Genomic DNA, 25,040 nt, shown 5'->3' on the forward strand with positions numbered 1-25,040 from the left:
TGCTCCTGGGACCGGGCCAGCCTGTCCCTGGAGACAGTGCAGCCTAACCGCCTGCCTGTGTCTGGTTCTCATGTGCTCAGCCCGTGGGTGTCCTCAGGGCCTGAGAACACAACTGGGGACCCACCAGGTGGGCTCTGGGCGTGGGGCGAGCCACAAGGCTGATGACCTGTTCAGGCAAGCGCATTGAGACTTGTTCCAAACGGGATGGAGAGTGTGGCCACCATGGAAAATAGGCAGTGGGTCCTGGGGATTTACACAGTCACCTTTTGGCCACAAGTCCATGTCTAGGCATACGCCCAAGAGGACGAGAACAGGCGTCCAAGCAGGGGCTGATCTGTGATCACAGCAGCGCCTGTCACGGGGAGTGGTCTGAACGCCCACCAGTTGACGATGGGACGAGCAAATGTGCCTGTCTGCAGCAGAATACAATTCAGCCGTGAAAAGGGGTGAAGCACTGACCCCAGCCACATCGTGGACAAACCTTGAATGCTAGATGCTCAGTGAGAACGGCCAGACCTGTAAAGTCTCACAGGTTGTAGGAAACACTCAAAGCAGGCTGCTTCACTGGGAGGGCAGGTTAGAGGGGCCGGGCCTGGGGGGCTGAGGGTGGGGAGTCACTGCTGGCGCCCAGGTATCCTTCAGGGCTAGAAAGGCCCTGAGGTAGACAGTGGTCCGGGGGGTGGGGAGGGAGCACAGCGCTGCAGAGGTGCCAAATGCCGCCGACCCACCCACATGAACACAGCGGGCTTCGCAGACCCAAATGACATTTCCAGGTGCCAACACTCCACTCCTGCCTTGTGGGAACCCCAGGCACGCGCATCCCACGCTGGGCCTGCAGGCTGACCACATGCTCAACAGCCTCACAGGGCACCCACTCCGCACCCACAGCTTCAGCCAGGTGGCACCACCCTGACCTGGACGGGAAGCTGGCCTGTTCCTGGTGGTACCCCAGTCCATCCTCCTGGTGGCTCCAGACTCTAGGCCCCAGGTCTGCTGCTGCTTCTCCTAAAGGCCACTGTCAAGAGCGAGAATCCAGGGCTTCCCTGGTGGCTCAGTGGTAAAGAATCCACCTACCAGTGTAGGAGACACAGGTTCAAAGCCTGGTGTGGGAAGATTCCACATGCCTCGGGGCAACTAAGCCCCAGAAAGTATGTATGGGACTGAGGACCTGAGCCACTCCCGGGCATGCTCTGTGGCAGCTGCTCTGTGCTCCGTCCCGCACGGAGAGAATCCATCAGGGAACTCAGCACAGACCCTGGCTTTTATTTTGCATTTCTGATCTTTCTCTAAAGGAAGTGCTGTCATCTGCTTTCCCTGGGGCTGATTTCCCACTGTGACAACATTAAGTGGAGGCCGGCAGGGATGTGACATCTGGAAAGCCCTGGGAACCAGCTGGATCCAGTGTGGCCGGGAGTGTGGTATCGAGGGTCCCCGTGAAGACGGATGCATGGGCCGTGGGTCCTGGAGGGGTTGCCCTGCTCACTGCCAGACCCCCACGTCTGCAGGACCATCCTGTGACTCAGCAGACTCTTGGACGGCACAGGTGAGGCCAGTCTTGGAGGCAAGCTGGAGCCCTGAGGCCCTCCTAGGATCACTTTTCTTCTTCTGTTTTTTTGGGGGTGCAATGACTTCAGGGGTGAGGACCCAATGTGAGGGGGTCAGTGGATTCAATGGGCAATTTTTTTTTTCTCTGAGACCACAAAGCCACATTCGGTGTCCTAAAAACAGTGTTTGGCAAAAATGATTCAAGAATTGCCAGTGGGATATATTGAACCCCCGTCATGGATCACAGCCTTGTCATGATAAAGGGACTTGTGTGACTGAATGCAGCTATGGTGACTCAATGGTGCAGGGCTACACAAGATGGATGGATCTTAGTGGAGAGTTCTGACAAAACATGATCCACTGGAGGGGGAAATGGCAACCCACTCCAGTATTCTTGCCCCAAGAACCCCATGAACATGTGAAAAGGCAAAAAGACACGACATTGGAAGATAAGCCCCCCAGGCTGGTAGGTGTCCAATATGCTACTGGGGAAGAGTGAAGGGCAATTCCTAATAGCTCCAGAAAGAATGAAGTGGTTGGGCCAAAGCAGAAACAATGCTCAGCTGTGGATGTGTCTGGTGGTGAAAATCAAGTCTGATGCTGTAAAGAACAATATTGCATAGAAATCTGAAATGTTACATCCATGAATCAAGGTAAATTGGAGGTGGTCATGCAGGAGATGGTAAGAGTGAACATCAACCTCTTAGGAATCAGTGAACTAAAATGGACTGGAATGGGCGAATTGTATTCAGATGACCATTATATCTACTACTGTAGGCAAGAATCCCTTAGAAGAAATAGAGTAGCCCTCATAGTCAACAACGGAGAAGGCACTGACACCCCACTCCAGTACTCTTGCCTGGAAATCCCATGGACGGAGGAGCCTGGAAGGCTGCAGTCCACGGGGTCACTGAGGGTCGGACACAACTGAGCGACTTCACTTTCACTTTTCACTTTCATGCATTGGAGAAGGAAAGGGCAACCCACTCCAGTGTTCTTGCCTGGAGAATCCCAGGGACGGGGGAGCCTGGTGAGCTGCTGTCTATGGGGTTGCACAGAGTCGGACACGACTGAAGTGACTTAGCAGGATAGTCAACAAAAGAGTCCAAGATGCGGTATTTGGGTGCAGTCTCAAAAACGACAGAATGATCTCTGTTCACTCTAAGGCAAACCATTCAACATCACAGTAATCCAAGTCTATGCCCCAACCACTAATGCCGAAGAAGCTGAAGTTGACCAGTTCTATGAAGACCTACAAGACCTTCTAGAACTAACACCAAAAAAGATATCCTTTCATCACAGGGGACTGGAATGCATAAGTAGGAAGTCAAGAGATACCTGGAGTAACAGGCAAGTTTGGCCTTGGAGTAAAAAATGAAGCAGGGCAAAGGTTAACAGTTTTGCCAAGAGAACACACTGGTCATAGCAAATACCCTTTTCCAACAGGAGAGGTGACTCTACACATGGACATCACCAAATGGTCAATACTGAAAACAGACTGATTATATTCTTTGCAGCTAAAGATGGAGAACCTCTATATAGTCAGCAAAAACAAAACCTGGAGTTGACTGTGGCTCAGGAGCCTGGTGGGCCACAGTCCATGGGGTCACAGAGTTGGACATGACTGAGTGACTAACACACACACACAGGGAAAACCACGAGTCCATTCAGATATGACCTAAATCAAATCCCTTATGATTATACAGTGGAGGTGACAAATAGATTCAAGGGATTAGATCTAAGATCATGGCATCCAGTTCCATCACTTCATGGCAAATAGAAGGGGAAAAAGTGGAAGCAGTGACATTTTATTTTCCTGGGCTCCAAAATCACTGCGGATGGTGACTACAGCCATGAAATTAAAAAACGTTTGCTCCTTGGAAGCAAAGCTATGACCAACCTAGACAGCATATTAAAAAGCAGAGACATTATTTTGCCAACAAAGGTCTGTATGGTCAAAGCTATGGATTTTTCAGTAGTTATGTATAGATGTGAGAGCTGAACCATAAAGGAGGCTGAGCACCGAAGAACTGATGCTTTCAAATTGTGATGCTGGAGAAGACTCTTGAGAGTCCCTTGGACTGCAAGGAGATCCAAGCAGTCAATCCTAAAGGAAATCAACCCTGAATATTCACTGGAAGGACTGATACTGAAACTCCGATACTTTTGCTACCTGATGCAAAAAACTGACTCATTTGAAAAGACCCTGATGCTGGGAAAGATTGAGGGCAGGAGGAGAAGCGGGCAACAGAGGATGAGATGGTTGGATGGCATCACTGACTTAATGAACATGAGCTTGAGAAAACTCTGAGGTTAGTGAAGGACAGGGAAACCTGGCACACTGCAGTCCATGGGGTCACAAAGAGCCAGACACGACTTAGTGACTAAATGACACACCAAATTCTGCCTGGCCCAAGACCACCGCTGACCCCACTCCCCCTGATGCCTACTATAGTCTTACAGAGAGCTCATTTTCCAGGAAAACAAATTTTTGGAATTTCCCACGTGGCCTGTCATGACGCTTCTTGTGAGCAAGGCGGGGATGCTGGTCTTGTCACTAAGAATGTTTTCCACCTGAGCTGAGTCCCATGAGTGGATCTGTAAAGTTAGTGGAGGTCACGATCGTCACTGGCCCGGGGATAAGCCATCTTTATCACGCATGGCTCTCTGTGAAATCTCATCTGATGGCCACATGGGGTGGAGACGCTTGAAAAATATAGAAATGTGTTGGAGTTGCTTTCTGAAAAGTCCTATGAACCATAATGGTGAATTTGGCCCACCTTTGGGAGAAAGAAGTTTCAAGACGGTGACCCACCCATGGTCAGCGGTTCAAGGATGGAGCTGGGTGGGCAGATCACATAGCCCAGTGAGTACCCTCCCTCCAGAGCACCACCTGCCTGGCTTATCAGGCCATAAATATTCTAATTAGGAGGGAGGCAGATGAGCAGGATTAGCGAGAGGGGCCCCTCTGATGATGGGGATGCAAGAGACACTCAGCCGCTCCTGTGTCACCCCGGCTCTCCTGACATTTTAATCATGTAGAAATGCTCGATTTACATAGCTCTGCCTAATTAGACACAGTGGCAATTACGCTTGTGGATTTTCCTCCTTTCTAAAGACGACTTACTCTGCAAACACGAAGCCAGTTCTAAAAGAAGTATCTGCAGTGTTTCCCCGCTAAGGGGAAACCTCTGTCCACAGGAGTGGGGTTGGGGGTGGTCAGCATCCTTCAAAGAGAGCAGAAAGGCCGTGTCTGTGGTCCTTTGTACGCCTAAGCCACAGATCGTGTTGGGAAACCACACGGCAGGGCGCGGCAGGCTGAGTTCCCACCCAGCGTGGGTGCACCCTCCACACGTGCAGCCGAGGCCCTGCAAGGTCTGTTTCTAAATGGAGACATACCGGCCACTGCCAGCCAGAGGAGTCTGGCATCCCACCCGCAGCGAGCGGCTCGGGACAGAAGGCGGAGAGTGTAGCGGATGGCGCCCCCAGCAAGCGGGCACTGGCTGCCCCAGGGGGCTTGTCTTAGTACAGTTAGTATCGAGAGCGCATGGTACACAGGAGGCGCCCAGTGAACACCACCTTGCTCCCTCCCTCTCCCCACTGCCCATGTGAATGACCATCTCCCTGGGGGAGGCTCAGAGCGAGCCCCCCAACCCTTGCACATTCTCTGATCCACCCCCTGTGCGGCTCCAAGCCCCAGGCCACCACCCTTGTGCCCCCAGCTCCCACTGGTCCCAGGTGCCTGTGGTCCCTCCCTCTGGGCCACCGAGCCTCCAGCTCACCCGTCCATCCACACTGTGTCCTTATCCTGGGCCCTGGGGATGGAGCCTTCTCTCGGCCCCTCACCAAGTCTCTCCCTGTCCCTCACTGGAGCTGGGGACACTGGCCACCCCCTTGGGTCACGTCTCCTTGTGGGGACACTGCCCTGACGGTGGGGTGCAGGGTTGCTGAGACAGAGGCTCATGCATATGACATGGACCATGCAGGCCCACAGGAGGGGACCCCCAGCAAAGAAGAAAAGTCCACAGAGTATCTGCCCCACACTGGGCTCTGTAGGAACCGTAGGTTCAGTGAGAGGAGAGCAGTCTGGGGGGCTTCCCTGAGGAGGTGACATCTGGTGAGAACATGGGAAGAACCAGATGGGAGAAGCCCACGAGTCCGGTGGCAGGAGAGGGGAGGGGTGGAGACAGAAGCCTGCATGGTGGTGGTGGTGGGGCCAGGCCGTGGGATACCAGGGCCGAGGAGCTCAGGTGCGGGGGCCTCGGGGTGCTACCTGCTGCCCTTGTCCTGGCCCACCCTCCCCCTCCCTCTGTCTGCAGGGCTGCCCTTGCCTGGGCTGGGCCCTCCCAGGCTGCCCCCGCACACCTGAGGGCTCGTCCCGCAGTGGCGGGAGGAGTGGCCAGCAGCTGTCTCAGGACAGTGCTGGTCCATGCATGCACTGATTAGTGCAGCAGCTTGTGCTTAATTATTTCACTTGACCCGCTTAAGATTCAGCAACCACCTGCTCTGGGTGGAGGTGGGGAGGAGATTTTGGGGGGGCAGCCAGTGAGGTGCCTATGACTGACCCAGGAGCAGTCCCAAAGGAGAGGCCTGGCCTCAGGGGTGGGACTGAGCCGATCAGAGGCCAGAGGACATGGGGCCGGGCACCACCCAGGCTGTTTCTTCCCATTTGGTTGGGTCACTGAGAACTCGAAGCCAGGCTGGTCCCAGAACACCGGCTGGTCCATCGCGTGCTGGGCAGCCAGCCAGGTGCTGCGGATCCCAAGGAGGGGGTATGTGGGAGGGGGTACACACACTGAACTCTGCAAGAGGTACCCTTGCCCCGACCTGGGCCCAGAGGGGGCGGCTGCTTCAGGGTCGGTTGCCAGAGCAAACAAAAACAGAGCCTGCTCAGTTAAATGTGAACTTCAGACAACAATGGACAGTTTGTGGTATGGGGGCCGAGCCCCTCCTGAGCTCTGAGACCCTATAGCCCTGGGCAACTAAGAGCCCTGCAGCCTCGTCTTTCTCATCTGGAAAGAAACGCTGCTCCAGGAGTCCCCCCAGGGCAGTTTCAAGGACTAAGATGTGACAGTGCACACAGTGCTTGGCCCATGCTGGGGTCCCCAGGGTGCCCCACTGTCTGGAACAGGCTCTGCCATGCATGAGCTCAGCACACGCTTGCACGAGTAGCAGACATGCCCACACCTCCTCCTGCTTCTGGCTGACCACCCGTCCTCTGTCTGTCCCACTCCACACCTGCCCGGTTATTCGTAGGTAAAGGCAAACCAGGGACAGCCCGCAGGCCACTCACAGGGGAAAGCAGGGGCATGGTGTTCAGAGCCGCTCCGTGCCTTCGGAACCAGCAGCTTCCCTGAGCTTTCCCAGCTGGGATCTCCCTGCTCTGCAGAAGGTCCCCTGAGTGCTGCCCTCTCTCCTTGGGACAGAGGCCCCAGAAACACCTCTTCTCTCCTCCAAGCCTGGAACTGCAGCCAGGCTCCCTGCAGGACTGTGCGGCAGGCTGCTCATTATCTCAAACAGGGCAGGTGATGGCTCAGCAGGCTGGGCGATCGGGGCCAAGGGCTGGTACCACCTGCTCCCGCCTCTGCTTCCTTCACCTGAAGTCCAGGCTCATCTAGCAATGAGCAGCGGCTCTTTAGAGGTGGTGGAGGCCAGCGAGGCTGTGCTGGGTGGGGAGTGGACCTGTGCCCTGGGGGAGGTGGGTGGGACCCTCTGCTCTCTGGGCTGGAGCCCAAGGTTGCCAGGATCTTGGGCTCATGGTCTCCAGCATTGTGAGAGGACACACTTCCTTTGTCAGGACAGCCCTGGGACAGTCACACGCACCCTTCCTGAGACCAGGACAGGGCCTCCCTGGACATCCCCCCCTCCACACGATGCCATTTCCTTTAAGCCATGCCACTACCTGGACTCTCTTATCTTGCGGGGATTGTCCCCCTCACCCGCTCCTCCCTCCTGCGGAGTCAGCCCCACACGAGCAGTCACCACTCGCCCTGCCCACTACTCTCTGGTACCCTTGGTGGTTTCCAGAACAAAGCCGGTGCTCAGTGAAAGTTTCTGATCGAAAGGAGGAGTCTGTGGGGTGGGAATCTGTGATTGCTCAGAACCAGTTAGACAGCTGGTGTGCAGTGTTCAGAAAAAGTGGGTCTTTATTCCCAAAGGGGAGGAAATAGAACTGATTATATCAACCTCCAAGGCTCAGAGCAAGGCCACCTCTTCTGAGAAGCCTCCGACTTCTTCACAGTTAGCTCTACCTCATCCATTCACGGCACCTTGTGGACACAGTCCACTGCCTATACATGCAGTCCACTGCATATACACATGATCTACTCTGTACATGTGCAATCCACTACACACACGTGATCTACTGCATATAAACACACGATCCACTGTGCATAACATGATCTCCATATTCACATGCAATCCACTATATGTATATGCAAAACCGACTACTTACACATGTGATCCACCGAATATACACATGGTCCACTGTATATACACACAATCCACTTCATATCAACACATGATCCACATCATGTAAACACACGATCCACATAATACACACGATCCACAAAATACACACAATCTACTTCATATAAACATGTGATCCAATCATATAAACGTGATCCACTTTATATAAATGTGACCCACATCATATAAACACACGATCCACACCATAAACATGTCATCCACTGCATATACACATGATCCCCCCTCCTCCATTCCTCTGGTGGGAGCAGCAGCGGGCATCACCATTCCGCCCAGGCCCACGGTGACTTCCCTCTGGGTCAACCTCTCCCACACAGACTGCAGTGGGGAGGTTGTGCCCCAGCCCCACGGCGCCCACCTCACCTCTCGGTCCAGGCCAGCAGCCACTGTCACAATGTCGCCCGTCTCACTGTTGATGGTGAACATGTTCTGGGAGGGGCTCTGCGGGGTCTGGGTCACGATCCGGTAGCGCACCATCCCGTTGGCTGTGGTGGCGTCATCCGCGTCGTTGGCTGTGACTGTCATCACGTAGGTGCCTGCAACAGAGACGGCAGCTCATGTGGGACTCGCCTGCCACGCCCGCCACTGCCCCTCGTACACACCCCAGCAGATGTCTCCCGCAGTCATATCTTCCTGGAGGCTGGATGTGGTATGTGTCATCCTTCACCCCTGGGCTGGACTGCTGCCAGGCCCTCGGGAATGTGTCTGTCCTTCCCTCCACCCCCATATCCCCCTGCAGAACCACGGGGGTGGGGCCTTCTTCCCAAGCTCAAGTCTGCTCTGATGTCACTGCTCTGACTTCGTCAGGAGAGGGAGCCACCCAGGGTTAGCGCAGCCTGCAATTCCGGCTCAAAACTCAACACATTCCCTCCTGAGCCACACAGCCCAAGGCTCTAGCCAGAATGTGGGGACTCAGCACATAGTAAAGAAACAGGGCTGTATCCTGAAGGTGCCTGATAGGCACTCAAGGGTGCTAAGTGAGAAGAGACCCCACAGAGGGGATGCTGTGCACATGGATGCAGAGGCAGGTGGAGTAAATTCGGGGTGTGCGAGCCCAGAGGTGGTGAGTACCTACACCCTCCCCCAGCTCAGCGCCCGTTCCCCACCAGGCGCCAGGGTCGAGGTCTGCAGAGGACACCCCAGGAGAGTCCCCTGCCTCCTGAGAGCGGGGTGTGGCATTCCTGTTGGTGTCTGCCCTTCCCCACTGGGAGGCTCTGGCTAGATCAGCCTGCCCTCCACCCCTGGCCACCGTGATCAGCAGTGGGCTGACCAGTCAGAGCTTGGGAGCAAGGGCATATGCTTTTTGGAGTTTCTAGGAATTCAGTGTGCCATCCCTGCCCCTGGACTTGGCTGGGCCAGCGTGTGAGGCTGGAGGCTGTGGTCACTTTTTGTCCTCAGAGATAGAAACTGAAGGACAGGGCCATCTCAGAGGAAACAAAGCCACGGCAGGCTCAAGTGACCACCTCTCACTGGGCAGCCCCTGGGTCAAGCTGCCCCTGAAGCTCTTATCTGTATACAGAAAAAAATGAAGACTTTTCTTTATTAAGCACTTTTAGGTTCACAGCAAAATTGAGGGGAAGGTCCCTTACAGATGCTTTGTACACCTGAACTAATATTAGAACATATTCCCCTTCTTGTCTTATGCTATTCTAGGCTTCCCTGGTCGTTCAGATGGTAAAGAATCTGCCTGCAATGCAGGAGACCCGGGTTTGATCCCCGGTTCAGGAAGATCCCCTGTAGAAGGGAATGGCAACCCACTCCAGTATTCCTCCCTGGAGAATCCCATGGACAGAGGAGCCTGGTGGACTACAGTCCATGGGGTCACAAAGAGTCAGACACGACTGAACTAATCCTATACTACCTTTGTTGCTTGCAACCTGGAGTTCTGACTGGCATGGGCTCCCAGCCCTGCACCTGCCCCTGGGGCCTGGGGCATGCTGCCTTTGTCCTCATCTGCATGTTCTTGGTTCGGCTCCTTGTTCCCTGGTTGGAGCAGTGTGCTGTCGAGGGCCTACAGGGGTGAGGGAGTGTGGGCACCATCCTCCACTGGGTCCTTTTTAAAGGTGCTGGCTTATGCTGAGGCTGAACTTGGCTTGGGGCTGGGGGGCCTCCAGGCCTGTTGGGATCCAGGGTGGTAATGGGCAGGGGGCTTCATTCATCAGACACATGCTAAGAATTTGCTCTGGGTTGGTGCTGCACGAGGAGCTGGGCAGACAGTGGTGGAGACACTTCCATGGTCGAGGCAGGGGTCTCTCCTGCATGCTCCCAGAGTCTCTCACTGCACGAGGTGTGTGCCCGGCAGGTCCTCTTGCGTGCCTGTCCAGCCTCTCCTACCCCCTGTGCAGGGAGGGCCTGACACAGAGTCAGCTTTGCTGTCGACTTTAACTGAAAAAAAGTTTCTCAAGGCAGATGCATTTTATGGGAACAGAAAAGGCGGCATACAGCAAGAGGAAGGCGGAAATCTGTTTTACAGGGCTCAGGTTTTCTATCCTCATCCTCCAACCGGAGACGAATGGGCTCAGGACCCGCCTTTTCATGACTGAAAGACAAGACATCCTCGCTGGGTGGGGCTCGACGCTGCAGGAGGAACGGAGCTCCAGGCCTGCAGCCCTTGCTGTCCGCTCATATAATCCTCAGATTTATAGTTTTTTTCTTTTAATCAACATGAAAGCCTCTTGATGAAAGTGAAAGAGGAGAGTGAAAAAGTTGGCTTAAAGCTCAACATTGAGAAAACTAAATCATGGCATCTGGTCCCATCACTTCATGGGAAATAGATGGGGAAACAGTGGAAACAGTGTCAGACTTTATTTTTCTGGGCACCAAAATCACTGCAGATGGTGACTGCAGCCATGAAATTAAAAGACGCTTACTCCTTGGAAGGAAAGTTATGATGAACCTAGACAGCATATTGAAAAGCAGAGACATTACTTTGCCAACAAAGGTCCATCTAGTCAAGGCTATGGTTTTTCCAGTGGTCATGTATGGATGTGAGAGTTGGACTGTGAAGAAGGCTGAGCGCCGAAGAATTGATGCTTTTGAACTGTGGTGTTGGAGAAGACTCTTGAGAGTCCCTTGGACTGCAAGGAGATCCAACCAGTCCATTCTGAAGGAGATCAGTCCTGGGTGTTCATTGGAAGGAGTGATGCTGAAGATGAAACTCCAGTACTTTGGCCACCTCATGCGAAGAGTTGACTCATTGGAAAAGACTCTGATGCTGGGAGGGATTGGGGGCAGGAGGAGAAAGGGACGACAGGATGAGATGGCTGGATGGCATCTCCAACTCGATGGACGTGAGTCTGAGTGAACTCCGGGAGTTGGTGATGGACAGGGAGGCCTGGCGTGCTGCGATTCATGGGGTTGCAAAGAGTCAGACACAACTGAATGACTGAACTGAACTGAATCCATGCATCAGAAAATTCACCCTTTTAGAGTGCACAAGTCAGTGTATTCTGGCATATTCAGTTGTTGTGCATTGTCAGTAGAAAGTATCTTAATTCCAGAGCATCCTGTCATCCCCCCAAAGAAATCTGTGTCCACTAAGAATTTCCCACATCCTCCTTCCCAGGCCCTGGAAACACACATCCACTTTCTGTTTCTATGGATCGGCCTCTTCTGAGCATGGCTTATCAGTGAAATCATATACCACGTGGCCTTTGCATCTGGTATCTTTTTCTGAGGCTAATGATTTCAGGGTTCATTCCTCTTTATGGCTGAATAATATTCCAGTGTATGGGGATGCTTAGCTCTCAATTTCCTGGTAGCTTAGTTGGTAAAGAATCCGCCTGCAATGTAGGGGAGCTTGGTTCAATCCCTGGGTTGGGAAGACCCCCTGGAGAAGGGAATGGCTACCCACTCCAGTATTCTTGGGTTACCCTGGTGGCTCAGCTCATAAAGAATCTGCCTGCAATTCAGGAGACCCTGGTTTGTTCCCTGGGTCGGGAAGATCCCTTGGAGAAGAAAACAGCTACCCACTCCAGTACTCTTGCCTGGAGAATTCCATGGACAGAGAGCCTGGCAGGCTATAGCCCATGGGGTCGCAAAGGGTCAGACATGACTGAGTGACTTTGACTTCACTTCACTTGCCCCTCAGTTACTGACTGAGCACTTGCTGTGTGCAGACACCAGGCTCTGTGCTCCGTGTGTAGAGAACAACCATATGGCCGTGGTCCCACCCCTAACAGGCCAGTGAAGAGGGACAGAACACACAGGAGAGACAGATACTCGGCAGCTGGGGTAAGGGCTTTGGAGTGGGTAAGAATGCTTGTGTGAATATGCAGAGTAACCAGGTGGGAGGGAACTACAGAGGAAGCAGGGCAGGCCTGAGAGATGAGGTCCCGTGGGGTAGGGAAGAGGGGGCAGGACTCCAGGAAGTGGGGACAAAGGCCCTGGGGCAGAGAAGAGCTCTGGATGTTTGAAGAAGAGAGAGGTGGGGGCATGTGATGGGGCTGGAGGTAGGCTGGGCTCACGGCAAGGATTTTGGACTTTGTTCTAAGATCACAGGGAGATGTTTTCATCAGGAGAGTGGGTCAAAGGTATGTCTTCAAGACACACAGAGGGCTTCCCTAGTGGGCCAGTGGCTAGGAATCCACCTTGCAATGCAGGGCTGGGGACACCGGTTCAATCCCTGGTCCAGGAAGATCCCACATGACTGAGGGCAACTAAGCCTGAGAGCCACAACTACTGAGCCCACACATTCCAACTGCTGAAGCCTGTGTGCCTAGAGCCTGTGCTCGGCAACAAGGGAAGCCACCACCTCAGAAGCCTGGGCGCCACAATGATGAGTAGCCCCCGCTCGCCACAACGAGAGAAAGCTGGTGTACAACTCTGAAGACCCACCACAGTCAAAAAATAAAAAAAGTAAATAAATCTTAAAAAAATATATCATTAAACAAAACAAAAGACATGCAGAGAACAGGCTTCACGCAGCCGGAAGTGGGGGGGACGCCAAGGGTGGCAGGGAGGACATGAACTCATTTGCTGGATTTCAGAGGGAATTGGCTGCAGTCAGACCAAGATGCTGCGCACCCACTAGGATGTTCATTGCTTCATTCCACACGTCTTTATCGAGTGTCTTCTAGGGGAAACATACAGAACTTCTGTGTTTTGAAAGCCATTGGAAGAAAGTCCATCAAACACACCCACCTAGCTTCATGCAATGGCTATTCGCAAAGAATTGTGTGTAAACCCAATTTTAATGAATTTAATTATCAGTAGAATTTCCCTAGAGGCATTCAGTATTTAAAAGAAATCCAGGAAGTCCTATTTTAACAAATGGTGGACAATGTTTATCTTAAACCAATCTTCCTCTCGAGGAAAACAAGAGAAGCTGGACCTCACATGCAATAAGAGCATCTCATTCAGGGCAGAGAGACAGCAGCGGCACAGACTTGGGGGGTGCTGGCTGGAAAGGGGAGCCCAGACCCGGGGCTGTCTTTCCTCTCTAGATGTTTGCTGATTCCAAATTGGCTTCTGACAGCCAAAGAGCTCCATGAGTCTTTCAGCAGACTGATGGGAATGGGGTGAAAACACTGAGTTTAGGGCTTGCCGTGGGTGTGTGTCAGGGAGCACCTGGAAAACGCTTGAGTCTTTGGGCTGATCTGGAAGGGCAGTGCACTTCCAGGGGTGAGGGTGAATGGGGAAGAGATGGCCTCACAGGAGCACAGCTCTAGTTAAGGTGACTTAGGTTACCAGTGTCCCCAGCAGGAGCAAAAGCACATCCTCCACAGAGACAGGTACCGTCTCACACAGCCTCAAGTCACCACGGCAACTGTTCACACGCAGGGCTCTGCCCATGATGAACCAGGCACACAGGAAGACAAAACCTGTCTGAAAACAGTGAAAGAACTGACCAGGACCAGACCAGGGGAGATTCTGGTAACTGAGTCATCAGAGGCAGATTAAAAACAAATCAGCCAGGAACTTGCCTGGTGGTCCAGTGGGTGAGAATCTCCTTGGAATGCAGGGAACACAGGAGCCAAGATCCCACATGCTGCAGGGCAACTAAGCTCGTGTGCCACAAGTACTGAGCCCGTGCTCTAGAGTCCGTGCGCCGCAATTAAGGTCTGATGCAGCCAAATAAAAACAAAACCCAAATCTGCCAGAAAAGTCAAAATGCACCCCTAGTCAACCACATAGGATGCCCCACGCTGGGCCCCTACTGCCAGTCCCCCAGCCCTCACTGGGGCATGCCCAAGCCCCTCTCCACGCCTTCTAGTCTGCCTGTGATGGTGGCTGTTGACGCCCACCCACCCCACCCCGCCCCGACCCCACCCCGTGCTCTGAACACACAGCCTCTGCTGGTTCCCATCTGCCAGTCTTTATTTCCACATACTGTCAGGGAAGGTGGATGCGGGCTCAGTGTGTCTTCTGTTGCACAAGTGCGTGTGCATCAACAATGGTCTCAAATAAAAGTAGAAAAATGTCCCTGACCTGTGAAGCTCACACCTAGCAGTGCAAACAAGGAGCACAATTAATAAGTAATTGAGAACTTCCCTGGTGGCTTAATGGTAAAGAGTCTGCCTGCCAATGCAGGGGGCAAGGATTCTATCCCTGGTTGGGAAGATTCCACATGCTGCCAAGCAACTAAGCCCGTTGCTGAAGGCTGCTGTTCTAGAGCCCACCAGCTGCAAATACTGAGCCCGGATGCCCTAGAGCCCGTGCTCTGCAACAAGAGAATCCACCGCAGTGAGGAACCTGCATACCACCACGATGAGCAGCCCCTGCTGATCCACCGTAGTGAGAAACCCGCACACCACGATGAGTAGCCCCTGCTTGCTGCAACTAGAGAAAGCCCGTGCAAAGTGGTGAAGACCCAGCACAGCCAAAAATAAATAAATTAAAAAAAATAAGTAATTGATGCTGAAAGTCTGACAACTGGCTGAATAAACTGTGGTACATTCCCACAATGGAAATCATTTAAAGCCAGAATATTTCATGACACTTGAAATGTTCATGATATACAGCAAAATTGAGAACAATCGTTTCTAAACTGTGTTCTTTAATATAACAATGTGTTCATGCAGAGAGGAGACCAGAGGGGAATCTTTGACAGACGTGTTCACGGCAATCTGCGTGGCAGGCAAGATGGGAGAACGCGTTTTTTTCTTTGTGATTTTCCTCTATATCTCCCAAGTTTCCTCCAAAGATTATCACTTGATGATCAGAAGGTAAAATGTTATTTTAAAAAAGGAAAACTGATGGGACTTTTTTTCAGCCTTAATCACAATTTGGTTTCCTTCAAAACAGATTCTGAAAACCTGGCAGGTCCACGGCCACTGCTCTGTGGTCAGGCGACCCAGGCATGCCCAAGTGCTCTGAGCCCAAAGGCCAAGGGCAGGGTTGCCATGGCAGCAAACCCAGATGAAATATAAGTGTTCGGGGCCCTGGAACTGATCTAGGCCTCAGGGTTATTTTCACTTCCTTCCTAGAAGAGGAGGGCGGGGCAGAGGTGTAAGGAGCTTCTTTCTGAAACCTGGAGAGCTGCCTTGGGGAGACGGCCTCTGCTTGTGCTCCGGACACTTGTCCCAGCCCCAGCGCCACCCCCAGTGGGCACTCAGAAATGGTTCCTGACTTGGGGGCCAGGCCTTTACCTGGGTGGCACCCTATCTCTGCCCCTGGCCCGTGTCTCACTCTCCTCACACTCGAGGGTGCCCCTTCCTAAACCCTCCTGCAAGTGTTCAGCGGCTACATCGCACCTTGGGGTGTGAGCAGGGCTGGCCCCCAGTGTCTGGGAAGGCATGACCTGGCCTCCCCGGCTAAGCCTGATCCTTCTCCAGTGGGGCAGGTCTGGTCCACGGGCAGCCATAAGCACCCAGTAGCCCGAGTGTCATGGTACACCTGCAGAGGCAGCCTGGGCCACCCATGGGAGGGAGTGATTTGACCGTGGTACCCGGCTGTGCGCTCTGCTGGGGCTGCTCACTGCAGCAGCTTCTGTCATAACCTGGGAGTTAAGCCTCTCCCCACCAGCTGGGCTGTGAGATCCAGGAGGAAATCACCTTCTGTGGCTTTCTCCTTGGGTCTCCCTCCCTCCCCAGTAGAAAGGCCTGACTTCATCTTAACAAAGGAAACTGAGCATCACTCTGCATTTTCACCTAAGAGGGCATGCCGTCTGCTGCCTGAGACGCTGGACGTCTCTTTATTAGTCGGGCCAGCAGGAAAGGGGGAGAAGACAGAGGTTGGGTTTTTGCGAGGAGTTCATGTACAAACGCTGCCATGCGCCTTAAAGGATTAATTTCACAAGCCTTAAATCGCAGTTTAATTTGAAAACTAATTCAGCCCCATAATTGGCTTTCTGCTCAAATCACTGAGGCTAAAGATTTAAATTCTTAATATTCGGATGACTTTCAAGTATCTGGTGCCATCTGTGCAATAGTCCGTGGCATTAGTCTCAGGGGCACTTCCACCGGCACAGAAATAAAATAAATAAATAAACAGGGCCGACTAATAGAATAATCTATTTAAGCAAAAACTGCATTATATCGATGAAGGTTTCTTTGACTTCATTTGCAGCATGTAGATTTCTCTGCTATTTAATATTTTAAAGTGACATTAATTTCAAAATTTATAATATAGGCCCTCATGCAGTTACAAGGGGTTAGGAAAAGCAGAGATTCCAATTACAGCTTTTTTTTTTTTTTTTAGTAAAAATAATCGATACAGAGGCGTCTTTTCTTGGGAGGCTCGAGCGACGCCATGAAACCCGTCTGGTTGCCTCCAGGCAGGAGAGCACATGGCGACTCTGATTTCCAGAGGGAAGGGTTGTTGTAAGGACATGGACCCCCAGCTGGTGCAGAGGGGAGGGGGGTGTCCAGCTATGAGGATGGAGCTGTGAGGTCTGTCCTGAGCCCTGTGAGCTCATTTCCTGAAAAGTGGGGGCTGGGTAGGGTGGTAGGAAGTGTCAGACTGGAGGATAAACCTGACCAGGGGTTGAGGCACATAGCATCAGACACCGCCGGCCACTGGGGCACACTGCAGGCCTGGCCGCCTCCCTCTGCACAGGTGTGGACCCTCCAGGAGGCCTTCACAGAACTGCTGTGCACCCTCCGAGCTCCAGAGAGGTGGGGGCCTGGGCACGGAGGTGCGGTCCCCACCCCCGAGCTGGCCTGTGGCTCAGGCTGAGCTGTCACTGAATCCCACCCTTGCTCAGGCACATGGTGGTGATGGAGGAAGTGATGGGACAGACAGGGTCTCTGCCCTGCAAAGGGGAAAGGCAGTGATGACAACAAACTGAGAGGATGCAGTAGTGATACGACCAGAGGCGTCTGTGTGCAGGGAGCGCCTGCTGGTGAGCGCGCTGGGGAAGACAGCTCCGGAGAAGCGAGGGGGAGCCAGTGTGCTAGCGGTCAGGGGGAGGCTGGCCAGGCTGCGTGCGCAGCCCGTGCAGAGGCCCTGGGGCAGGAGAGACTCCTCCCATCCTAATGGCCTTTGCCCACACGTGCATCAGATACCATCAGTAGGCCCCTACCTAGCACACCTGTCTTTTGGTTCCTCAACTGGACAATGGGCTTCCTGGAAGTGGAGTTCACGCTTTCCCACCCTGGAGAAGGGGCACTCACACACAGCTTTTGTGTGTGCTTTTCCAGAGGGATGGTTCCCTAACCCTTCTCCCCTGATAGTGTATGTGACATTTGGAGGTAAAGCAGCCATGTTGTGACCTCGTGGTGAGAAATCAGAGAGGGAGGCAAAGGGCACAGAGATGGGGAGCCTGCCGGCTTCATGCGCTCATCTAAAACGCCACTTGTTTCAGCTGGGTTTTCTGAGACTTGCGTCCATAGTTATTCCTGACCCAGGCTGGGGAGGGGAGGCAGTTTAGCTCCATGGTTAGAACTGCAGCTCACGAGCCAGATCACCTGCTTTAACTCTTGTCCCCACCTGAACCAAAGCAGGACACTCCGGGGCCTCTGCCCCTACTTCCCCCCACTGGCCCCGCCCCCGCACTAGCCCCCCGGCCGCATGTCCGGCCGCATGTCCTCTGCACCAGCTCCTCTCTGAAATACCCTGATAACAGCATCTGATGCTGGTCTCATGGGTGGGTTAACAAAGGCTGAGACCACCACCCTGTGGAGCACATTAACTACTTGATGACCATGAGTTCTGAGCACGTGTGGCCCGACCTACAGGCGCCTAAGAGTTGATAATATTAACCCCCGCGACCCCGCCCCGCCACCCCACCAAGTAGAGAATTGTGCACGAGCTAATCATCACACCCCGCTTGCCCCCCACACCTCCACCCCCCGCAAGAAGGGTTTGGATCTTTTGAGCACGAACCGCCTGTCCTGGTTTGGAGCCATTTCAGTAAACACACGTTCCTTCACCACAACCACACCCTGTGCGGGTGGACTGGCAGCGCGGCACCAGGGAGTTTGGTTCAGTGAGGCGCGCTCCCGCTGTCTCTTCTTACCTGCTCTTCGCCTCTGTTCCCTCCTGTCCACAGTGCCTGTCACAGGGCTGTATACGATTCAGCAGGTTTCCTGTCTGGAGGCCCTAACAGGGTGCCCGGCCCCCAGCGGCCCGGTCAGTGCTGTTTCCATGATGGCCGCGTAGTCAGAGCATCAGTGGGAGGTGAGCCCACTGTGGGGGAGCCCGAGGCCTCCAGCAGAGACGCGGGGCCTCCCCCGGCCAGGTTCACGAGCCTGGGAAGTGGTTGGGCTCAGAAGCTGCAGGTCAGGGGCCCCAAAGGTTTTTAATCTGTCCTTCTTCTCAAAGAGGCCAAGTTCCAAGGAGCTGAACTTGACCTTTTAAAGATGCGCCTGCACCCCGGAGGGGCACCCGGAGGTGCAGGAGAGCACTTGCTTCTGGTGAAGAAAACAGTTGGCCTGGCCGAGGGCCTCCCAGGGTCTCAGCCTCTGCTCTGCAGTGCCAACCCCCCAACCCTATGCAACTCTGGGAATAGGACTGGGGTCAGAGGGGTGAATAGGGGCCCGATGGGGAAGCCTGCTCGGCTGGAAGCTGGGGCTTACAGGGGTTCCTCCAGTTTCTCCTCTTGAACGCCCTCTGCTGCGGCCCACTGGCCAAGGCCCAGCTGTGGCCTCACCCAGGAGGACCCCTCCCCTTCCCTCTCCTGCGCATCCTCCTGAAGGGGGCAGGGCCTGGAGGAGCACCTGGGCCCAATCCTCCCATCAGCTCTGGGACCAGGCCTCAGCTTGGCTCTGGCTGGCCGAGCCCCTCATTCAGCCGTGGCCAGTGGGGAGTTTGTGATAATTCAGAACGTCTGAGGTCTAGCTCGGCCATCAGGTGACCTGAGGGACGCAGGAACGTAATGTAGAGGACAGCTGGTTTTAAGCGAGATTTATGGTTCAATCTGAGATTCCATCTGACAATGTAACTTGCTACCAGAGTTGGGAAAATGAACCGATATTTTGAGTAAGAACATTTAACAATAGTAATAAGTTAATACCCGTTAATAGTAATTACACCATTAACAGTAGCACAGGTGTCAGCTGCCTCAGGTGGACGCCTTCAGCTGATTCCCCAAGGTCGGTGGTACCATCACCTCCATTTAACGATGAGACAGAATGAGTGGCCGGCCGAGGCCTCGCCATGCTGGCCACAGCTGGCCACTGGGAGTCTAAGATGAGTGGCTGAGTGCCACACGATGTCACCTGCCAGTCCCACCCCGTGAGGACAAGGGGTAGCTGGAGTCTGAAACAGCCTTTACCTCCGCTCCACTCAAGGTTTCCTATGGAGCTACCGACATCCAGGGAGCAAGGGGCTGGCAGATCAGTGGATGGGAGCAGAAAACACAGAGCAAACCCATAAACAAGCCAACTGATTTTTGACAAAGGTACACAAGCCACTCAATGAAATACAGAAAGCCTTTCCAACAAACAGTGCAGGAGCATCTGGGCATCCATAAGCAAAAAATGAACCAGACTGAGTCTCACGCCTTCTATAAAAATCACACAGAAATTAACTCAATGTCCAAAAGTGAATTTGAACAGTCTATAGCATCCCTGAAATGTGAATATAATGGGGGGGGGGGAAGCACCTTTCTTGGTTAATAGATGAACAAATTTGAAACATTAAGAAAAAAGAAATTAACTTTGAATGGACCAAGGATGAAAAATAAAATGTGAAACTTAAAACCTTTAGAATGAAGCCTAGAACATATTCAGGACCCAGGGTTTGGGAAGAGTTCTCAATACCCAAGTCCAATCCATCAAAGGAGAGTGAAAAATTGAACTTCATCAAAATGAAAAACTCTTGCTCCCTCCCAAAAGACCCCCTGAAGAGCATGAAAAACATGAGTGCCAAAGTAGGAGAAATTATCTGCAGACCACACATCTGGCAAAGGGCTTGCATCTCAAATAAACAGTTCTCAAAACTCAGTGATTAAAAAAGCAACTAATTAGAAGATGGACACAAGACATGAAGAGACGTCTCAGCAAGGAGGAGATGCAGATGGCAAGCACAGGAAGGGATCTCCACCACAGTTAGCATCAGGGAAAGAGAAATAGAAACCACAGTGAGGTAGCACTGCGCACCTATCAGAACAGCTAACACGACATGATGACACCACCAAATGCGGTGAGGACGGAGAAGCCGGGCCACTCAGACGGTGGGACAGGAGATCAGAAGAGTGTGTGGCACTTCCTGGTGCCCGTACCACCCAGTGATTGAGTCCTCAGGCATTTGTCCCAGAGAAAATGAAAATTCACATGAAAGTCCACACGGGAGTGCAAGTTCTTGGCAGCTTCATTACTGTCCCAAACTGGGACAGCCAGAATGCCCTTCAAAGGGTGAATGAGGGTAGGGACTCCACACTGCGGCCTACTCAGCAGTGAAAAGAAACGAGCTTCAGTTCAGTTCAGCTCAGTTGCTCAGTCATGTCCGACTCTTTGCAACCCCATGAATCATAGCACGCCAGGCCTCCCTGTCCATCACCAACTCCTGAAGTGGACACACAATTTGCCTGAATATCCAGAGAATTATACTGAGTGGAAAAACCCAGCCCCCAAAGGTAACATGGGCTTCCCAGGTGGTGCTCAGATCAGTTCAGTCCCTCAGTCGTGTCTGGCTCTTTTGCGACTCCATGAACCGCAGCACGCCAGCCCTCCCTGTCCATCACCAACTCCCGGAGTCCACCCAAACCTATGTACGTTGAGTTGATGATGCCATCCAACCATCTCATCCTCTGTTGTCCCCTTCTCCTCCTATCCTCAATCTTTCCCAGCATCAGGGTCTTTTCAAATAAGTCAGTTTTTTGCATCAGGTGGCCAAAGTATTGGAGTTTCAGCTTCAGCATCAGTCCTTCCAATGAACATTCAGGACTGATTTCCTTTAGGATGGACTGGTTGTACTAGTGGTAAAGAATCTGCCTGCCAATGCAGGAGATCCAAGAGAGATGAGTTTGATCCCCAGGGCAGGAAGATCCCTTGGAGGAGGGTATGGCAACCCACTCCAGTATTCTTGCCTGGAGAATCCCATGGACAGAGCGGCCTGGCAGTCTACAGTCCATGGGGTCACAAAAGTCAGACACAACTGAGTAACTGAGAGCACACTCAGAGGTAACATACTGCTATGGTCACAATTATACGAAAGTCTGAAAATGACAAAATCACAGATATGGAGAGCACGTCAATGGTTGCCAGGGTAGGGACGGTGGGCAGATGGATTGGTGAGCGGGGAGATGGGTGTTAGCCTTAAATGTTACTGTCTTGACCATGGAGGTCATGCGAATCTGCACACGTGATAAACTGCATGGACACACAGGCACTCACATACACCCGCGTGCTGAAGTCTGAGTGAGGGCCAGGGCTTGCACCAATGTTACACCCTGGTGTGACCCTGCATCTGTGAGATGTTACCACTGGGGGAAGTCAGGGGAAGGGTCTGTGGGATGTCTCTGTATTACTTCTTACAACCGCATGTGCATCTACAATCATGTCAAAATAAAAAGATATCTTAAAAAGACATTTCTTCCAATGAGACCCTATCAGGAAGCACATTGAAGAGTTGCTTGGAGCGGTGCTTGCCTAGGAGGGTCAAGGTTGCCCAAAGCCCGGCCTTCCTGCTTCCTGCCCACCCAGGGCCAGAGATGCCTCTGTTACCCCAGGCCTCAGTAAGCACCAGGCCACAGTCCTCTTGGGTTTCTTCTCGTTGCATCTCAGTTGAACCTTTTTCTGGGAAACTCTAATTTTGGTTCCACTTTCTGGTGCACTTGAAATAAATGAAACTCCATTTCTTTATGGAAAACATCCATATTACAGACATAATTTTGTATAATTATTATTAATCTGAACTCACGAGCACAGGGTCAATTTCAAAGCTAGGGAAAGAGGATTTGATGGAAAAGACTGCTTCCTTAAGACCAACCGGTTTTGCGGGACGGGGATGCACATTCAGTGCCCACGTATCCTGACAGCGGGAGTGCAGGGAGCCGGTGAACCCGCGTCGCGCGTCCTGACAGCGGGAGTGCACGGAGCGGGTGAACCCGCGTCACGTGTCCTGACAGCGGGAGTGCACGGAGCGGGTGAACCCGCGTCGCGTGTCCTGACAGCGGGAGTGCACGGAGCGGGTGAACCCGCGTCACGTGTCCTGACAGCGGGAGTGCACGGAGCGGGTGAACCCGCGTCGTGCGTCCTGACAGCGGGAGTGCACGGAGCGGGTGAACCCGCGTCGCGTGTCCTGACAGCGGGAGTGCACGGAGCGGGTGAACCCGCGTCGCGTGTCCTGACAGCGGGAGTGCACGGAGCGGGTGAACCCGCGTCGTGCGTCCTGACAGCGGGAGTGCACGGAGCGGGTGAACCCGCGTCGCGCGTCCTGACAGCGGGAGTGCACGGAGCGGGTGAACCCGCGTCGCGCGTCCTGACAGCCGGAGTGCACGGAGCGGGTGAACCCGCGTCGCGCGTCCTGACAGCCGGGGTGCACGGAGCGGGTGAACCCGCTTGCCTCTGTGCACTGTGCGGCCACTCCTGCAGGTGGAGCTTCTGCCTGGAAGCATGAGATGGTCCCTTCCGGGGGTGGGCCCAGAAGATTTGGGAGACACAGAACAGGGGGGCATCAAGGCAGGCTCTGCAGAAAGGGCAGAGTTTGGAAAGGCAGAGGTGGGGTGTGTGCCTGGAAGCGGCGGGGCACCCACCCAAGCAAAGCTCCAGTGGTGGGACATTCAGAAGGCGGCCAGCGGACGTGTCTCCCCTTCTCATCTGCAGCCTCGCATGCAGTCTCCCAGGTCTTGGCGGCCCCTGGCCAGTTACCTCCAGGATTTGGGACCATGATCAGGAGGGGCCCGAAGGTCCCCGGCATGGGGAGTGACTGCTGCTGTGGCCCCACCCGGGTGGGAACTCAACACGGCAACCACTGCCTCCACGTGGCCATTTATACGAAATACAACGAGAAATTCAGCTTCTCAGCTAGATGTGAGAGTTGGACTATAAAGAAAGCTGAGCGCCAAAGAATTGATGTTTTTGAACTGTGGTGTTGGAGAAGACTCTTAAGAGTCCCTAGGACTGCAAGGAGATCCAACCAGTCCATCCTAAAGGAAAGCAGTCCTGAATATTCATCGGAAGGACTGATGTTGAAGCTGAAACTCCAATACTTTGGCCGCCTGATGTGAAGAACTGACTCATTGGAAAAGACCCTGATGCTGGGAAAGATTGAAGGCGGGAGGAAAAGGGGACCACAGAGGGTGAGATGGTTGGATGGCATCACTGACTCTATGGACACGAGTTTGAGTAATCTCCGGGAGTTGGTGATGGATAGGGAAGCCCAGCATGCTGCAGTCCATGGGGTTGCAAAGAGTCGGACATGACTGAGTGACTGAACTGAACTGAACTGAACTGAACAGCTGTATGAACCAGAATTGTGTGTGAGGCCCCTGCGACTCAGCAAAGCCAGAGAGGGCTTCATGACATGGAGGGGCCTGGGGGCCAGTGAAGATGTGGGGTGACCTGGGATCTGGCCCCCAGCAGCTGGCTGACGTCCCCACCGCAACTTCCCAGACCTTAGCTGACTCCTACCCGGCTGAGTCAATACTGAATATATCTTTTCACTTGTTTTCCATTAGAACATGCATCTGAAACCCTTCATTAGCCTATCATTCCAGAGAATAATGACTAATTTCTGGCGGTAGTTTTTCCTTATCCCACAAAGGCACTGTGTAAAACCTTCTATTATTGTAATTTACTGGGGTGAGAAAAGGACTTATAGAGACTGTTTCCATATCCCGGGGAGCCTCCTGCATCGAGGAGGTGGGCCCTGCTCTGTCTGGACATGGCCTCCTCGTTCTGGACCAGGGCGTCAAGCCAAGCCCAACGAGGCACCGTGCAGCTCCATCCTGGCTTTGCACAAAGAGGTCACATCTCTGGTCCCCTCTGATGGTTGTTCCAGGACCAGAAATGGAGCTGAGGGCACCCAGGGGCTCCGAAAGTCACCCAACATTTAGTGCAAACAGAAAGGTGTTGAGTGCCCAGGGAATAAAGGGCCAGCCTTCAGCCCGCCCGGGCCGTGTCCAGCGATCTGAGGGTGCTCCAATGTCCTGGCTTAAAGGCTTATCAGGATTTCGAGGGGAAGATGAAGCAGTTTGTTGTTTTTGTTATCCTAATGAGTAAAGGCAGTCGTGCGTTTGGGAAAACTGTCTCCTTGATTTGTTTGAAAATAAGATGTGGGAGGCTTGATTTGAGGCACCTTCACAGAGTGTCCTGGGTCTTGGGGAGAGAGGACTTGCCGCTTCTGTTAACAAGAAAGTCCCCCCACAACCCACCAAGCCCGACAGCCACTCTCCACTCTGCTCCTTAAAGAGCTGGCTGTCAGCAGTCCTTATTTGCTTTCTTTGGTTGTTTGTAGCTAATTTGGCCACTCACCTGCCCCTCAGGGGCCTGCAGGGCCCAGCCACCTGAGGTTTCTGCAGAAACAATGTCACATTGCTTTCCCTTTGCTGACATTGGGTTGGCCCATGCCTTCTGATTCTGAGGACAATCAGTTGTAAATGCACTTCACCTTATGGAAGCAGCAGCCCCTGGAGACAGAGCTGTGGCAGTTGCCTCCAGGGAGAAGAGATGATAAATGTTTGC

At 53.2% G+C, this 25,040-nt stretch overlaps 1 protein-coding gene across 1 annotated transcript in view; it reads right to left on the minus strand.

The window, feature by feature from the left end:
- The window catches only part of CDH4 (cadherin 4), a 479,881-nt gene that overhangs the window by 28,028 nt on the left and 426,813 nt on the right, over positions 1 to 25,040 (minus strand). Inside the window, exon 7 of the mRNA XM_061436991.1 lies at positions 8,395 to 8,567. Coding sequence (XP_061292975.1) covers positions 8,395 to 8,567 — 173 coding nt within the window. The remainder of the gene's footprint in view (positions 1 to 8,394; positions 8,568 to 25,040) is intronic.

Source organism: Bos javanicus, chromosome 13 (assembly GCF_032452875.1).
Source record: "Bos javanicus breed banteng chromosome 13, ARS-OSU_banteng_1.0, whole genome shotgun sequence".
In the NCBI taxonomy this organism is placed as follows: domain Eukaryota; kingdom Metazoa; phylum Chordata; class Mammalia; order Artiodactyla; family Bovidae; genus Bos; species Bos javanicus.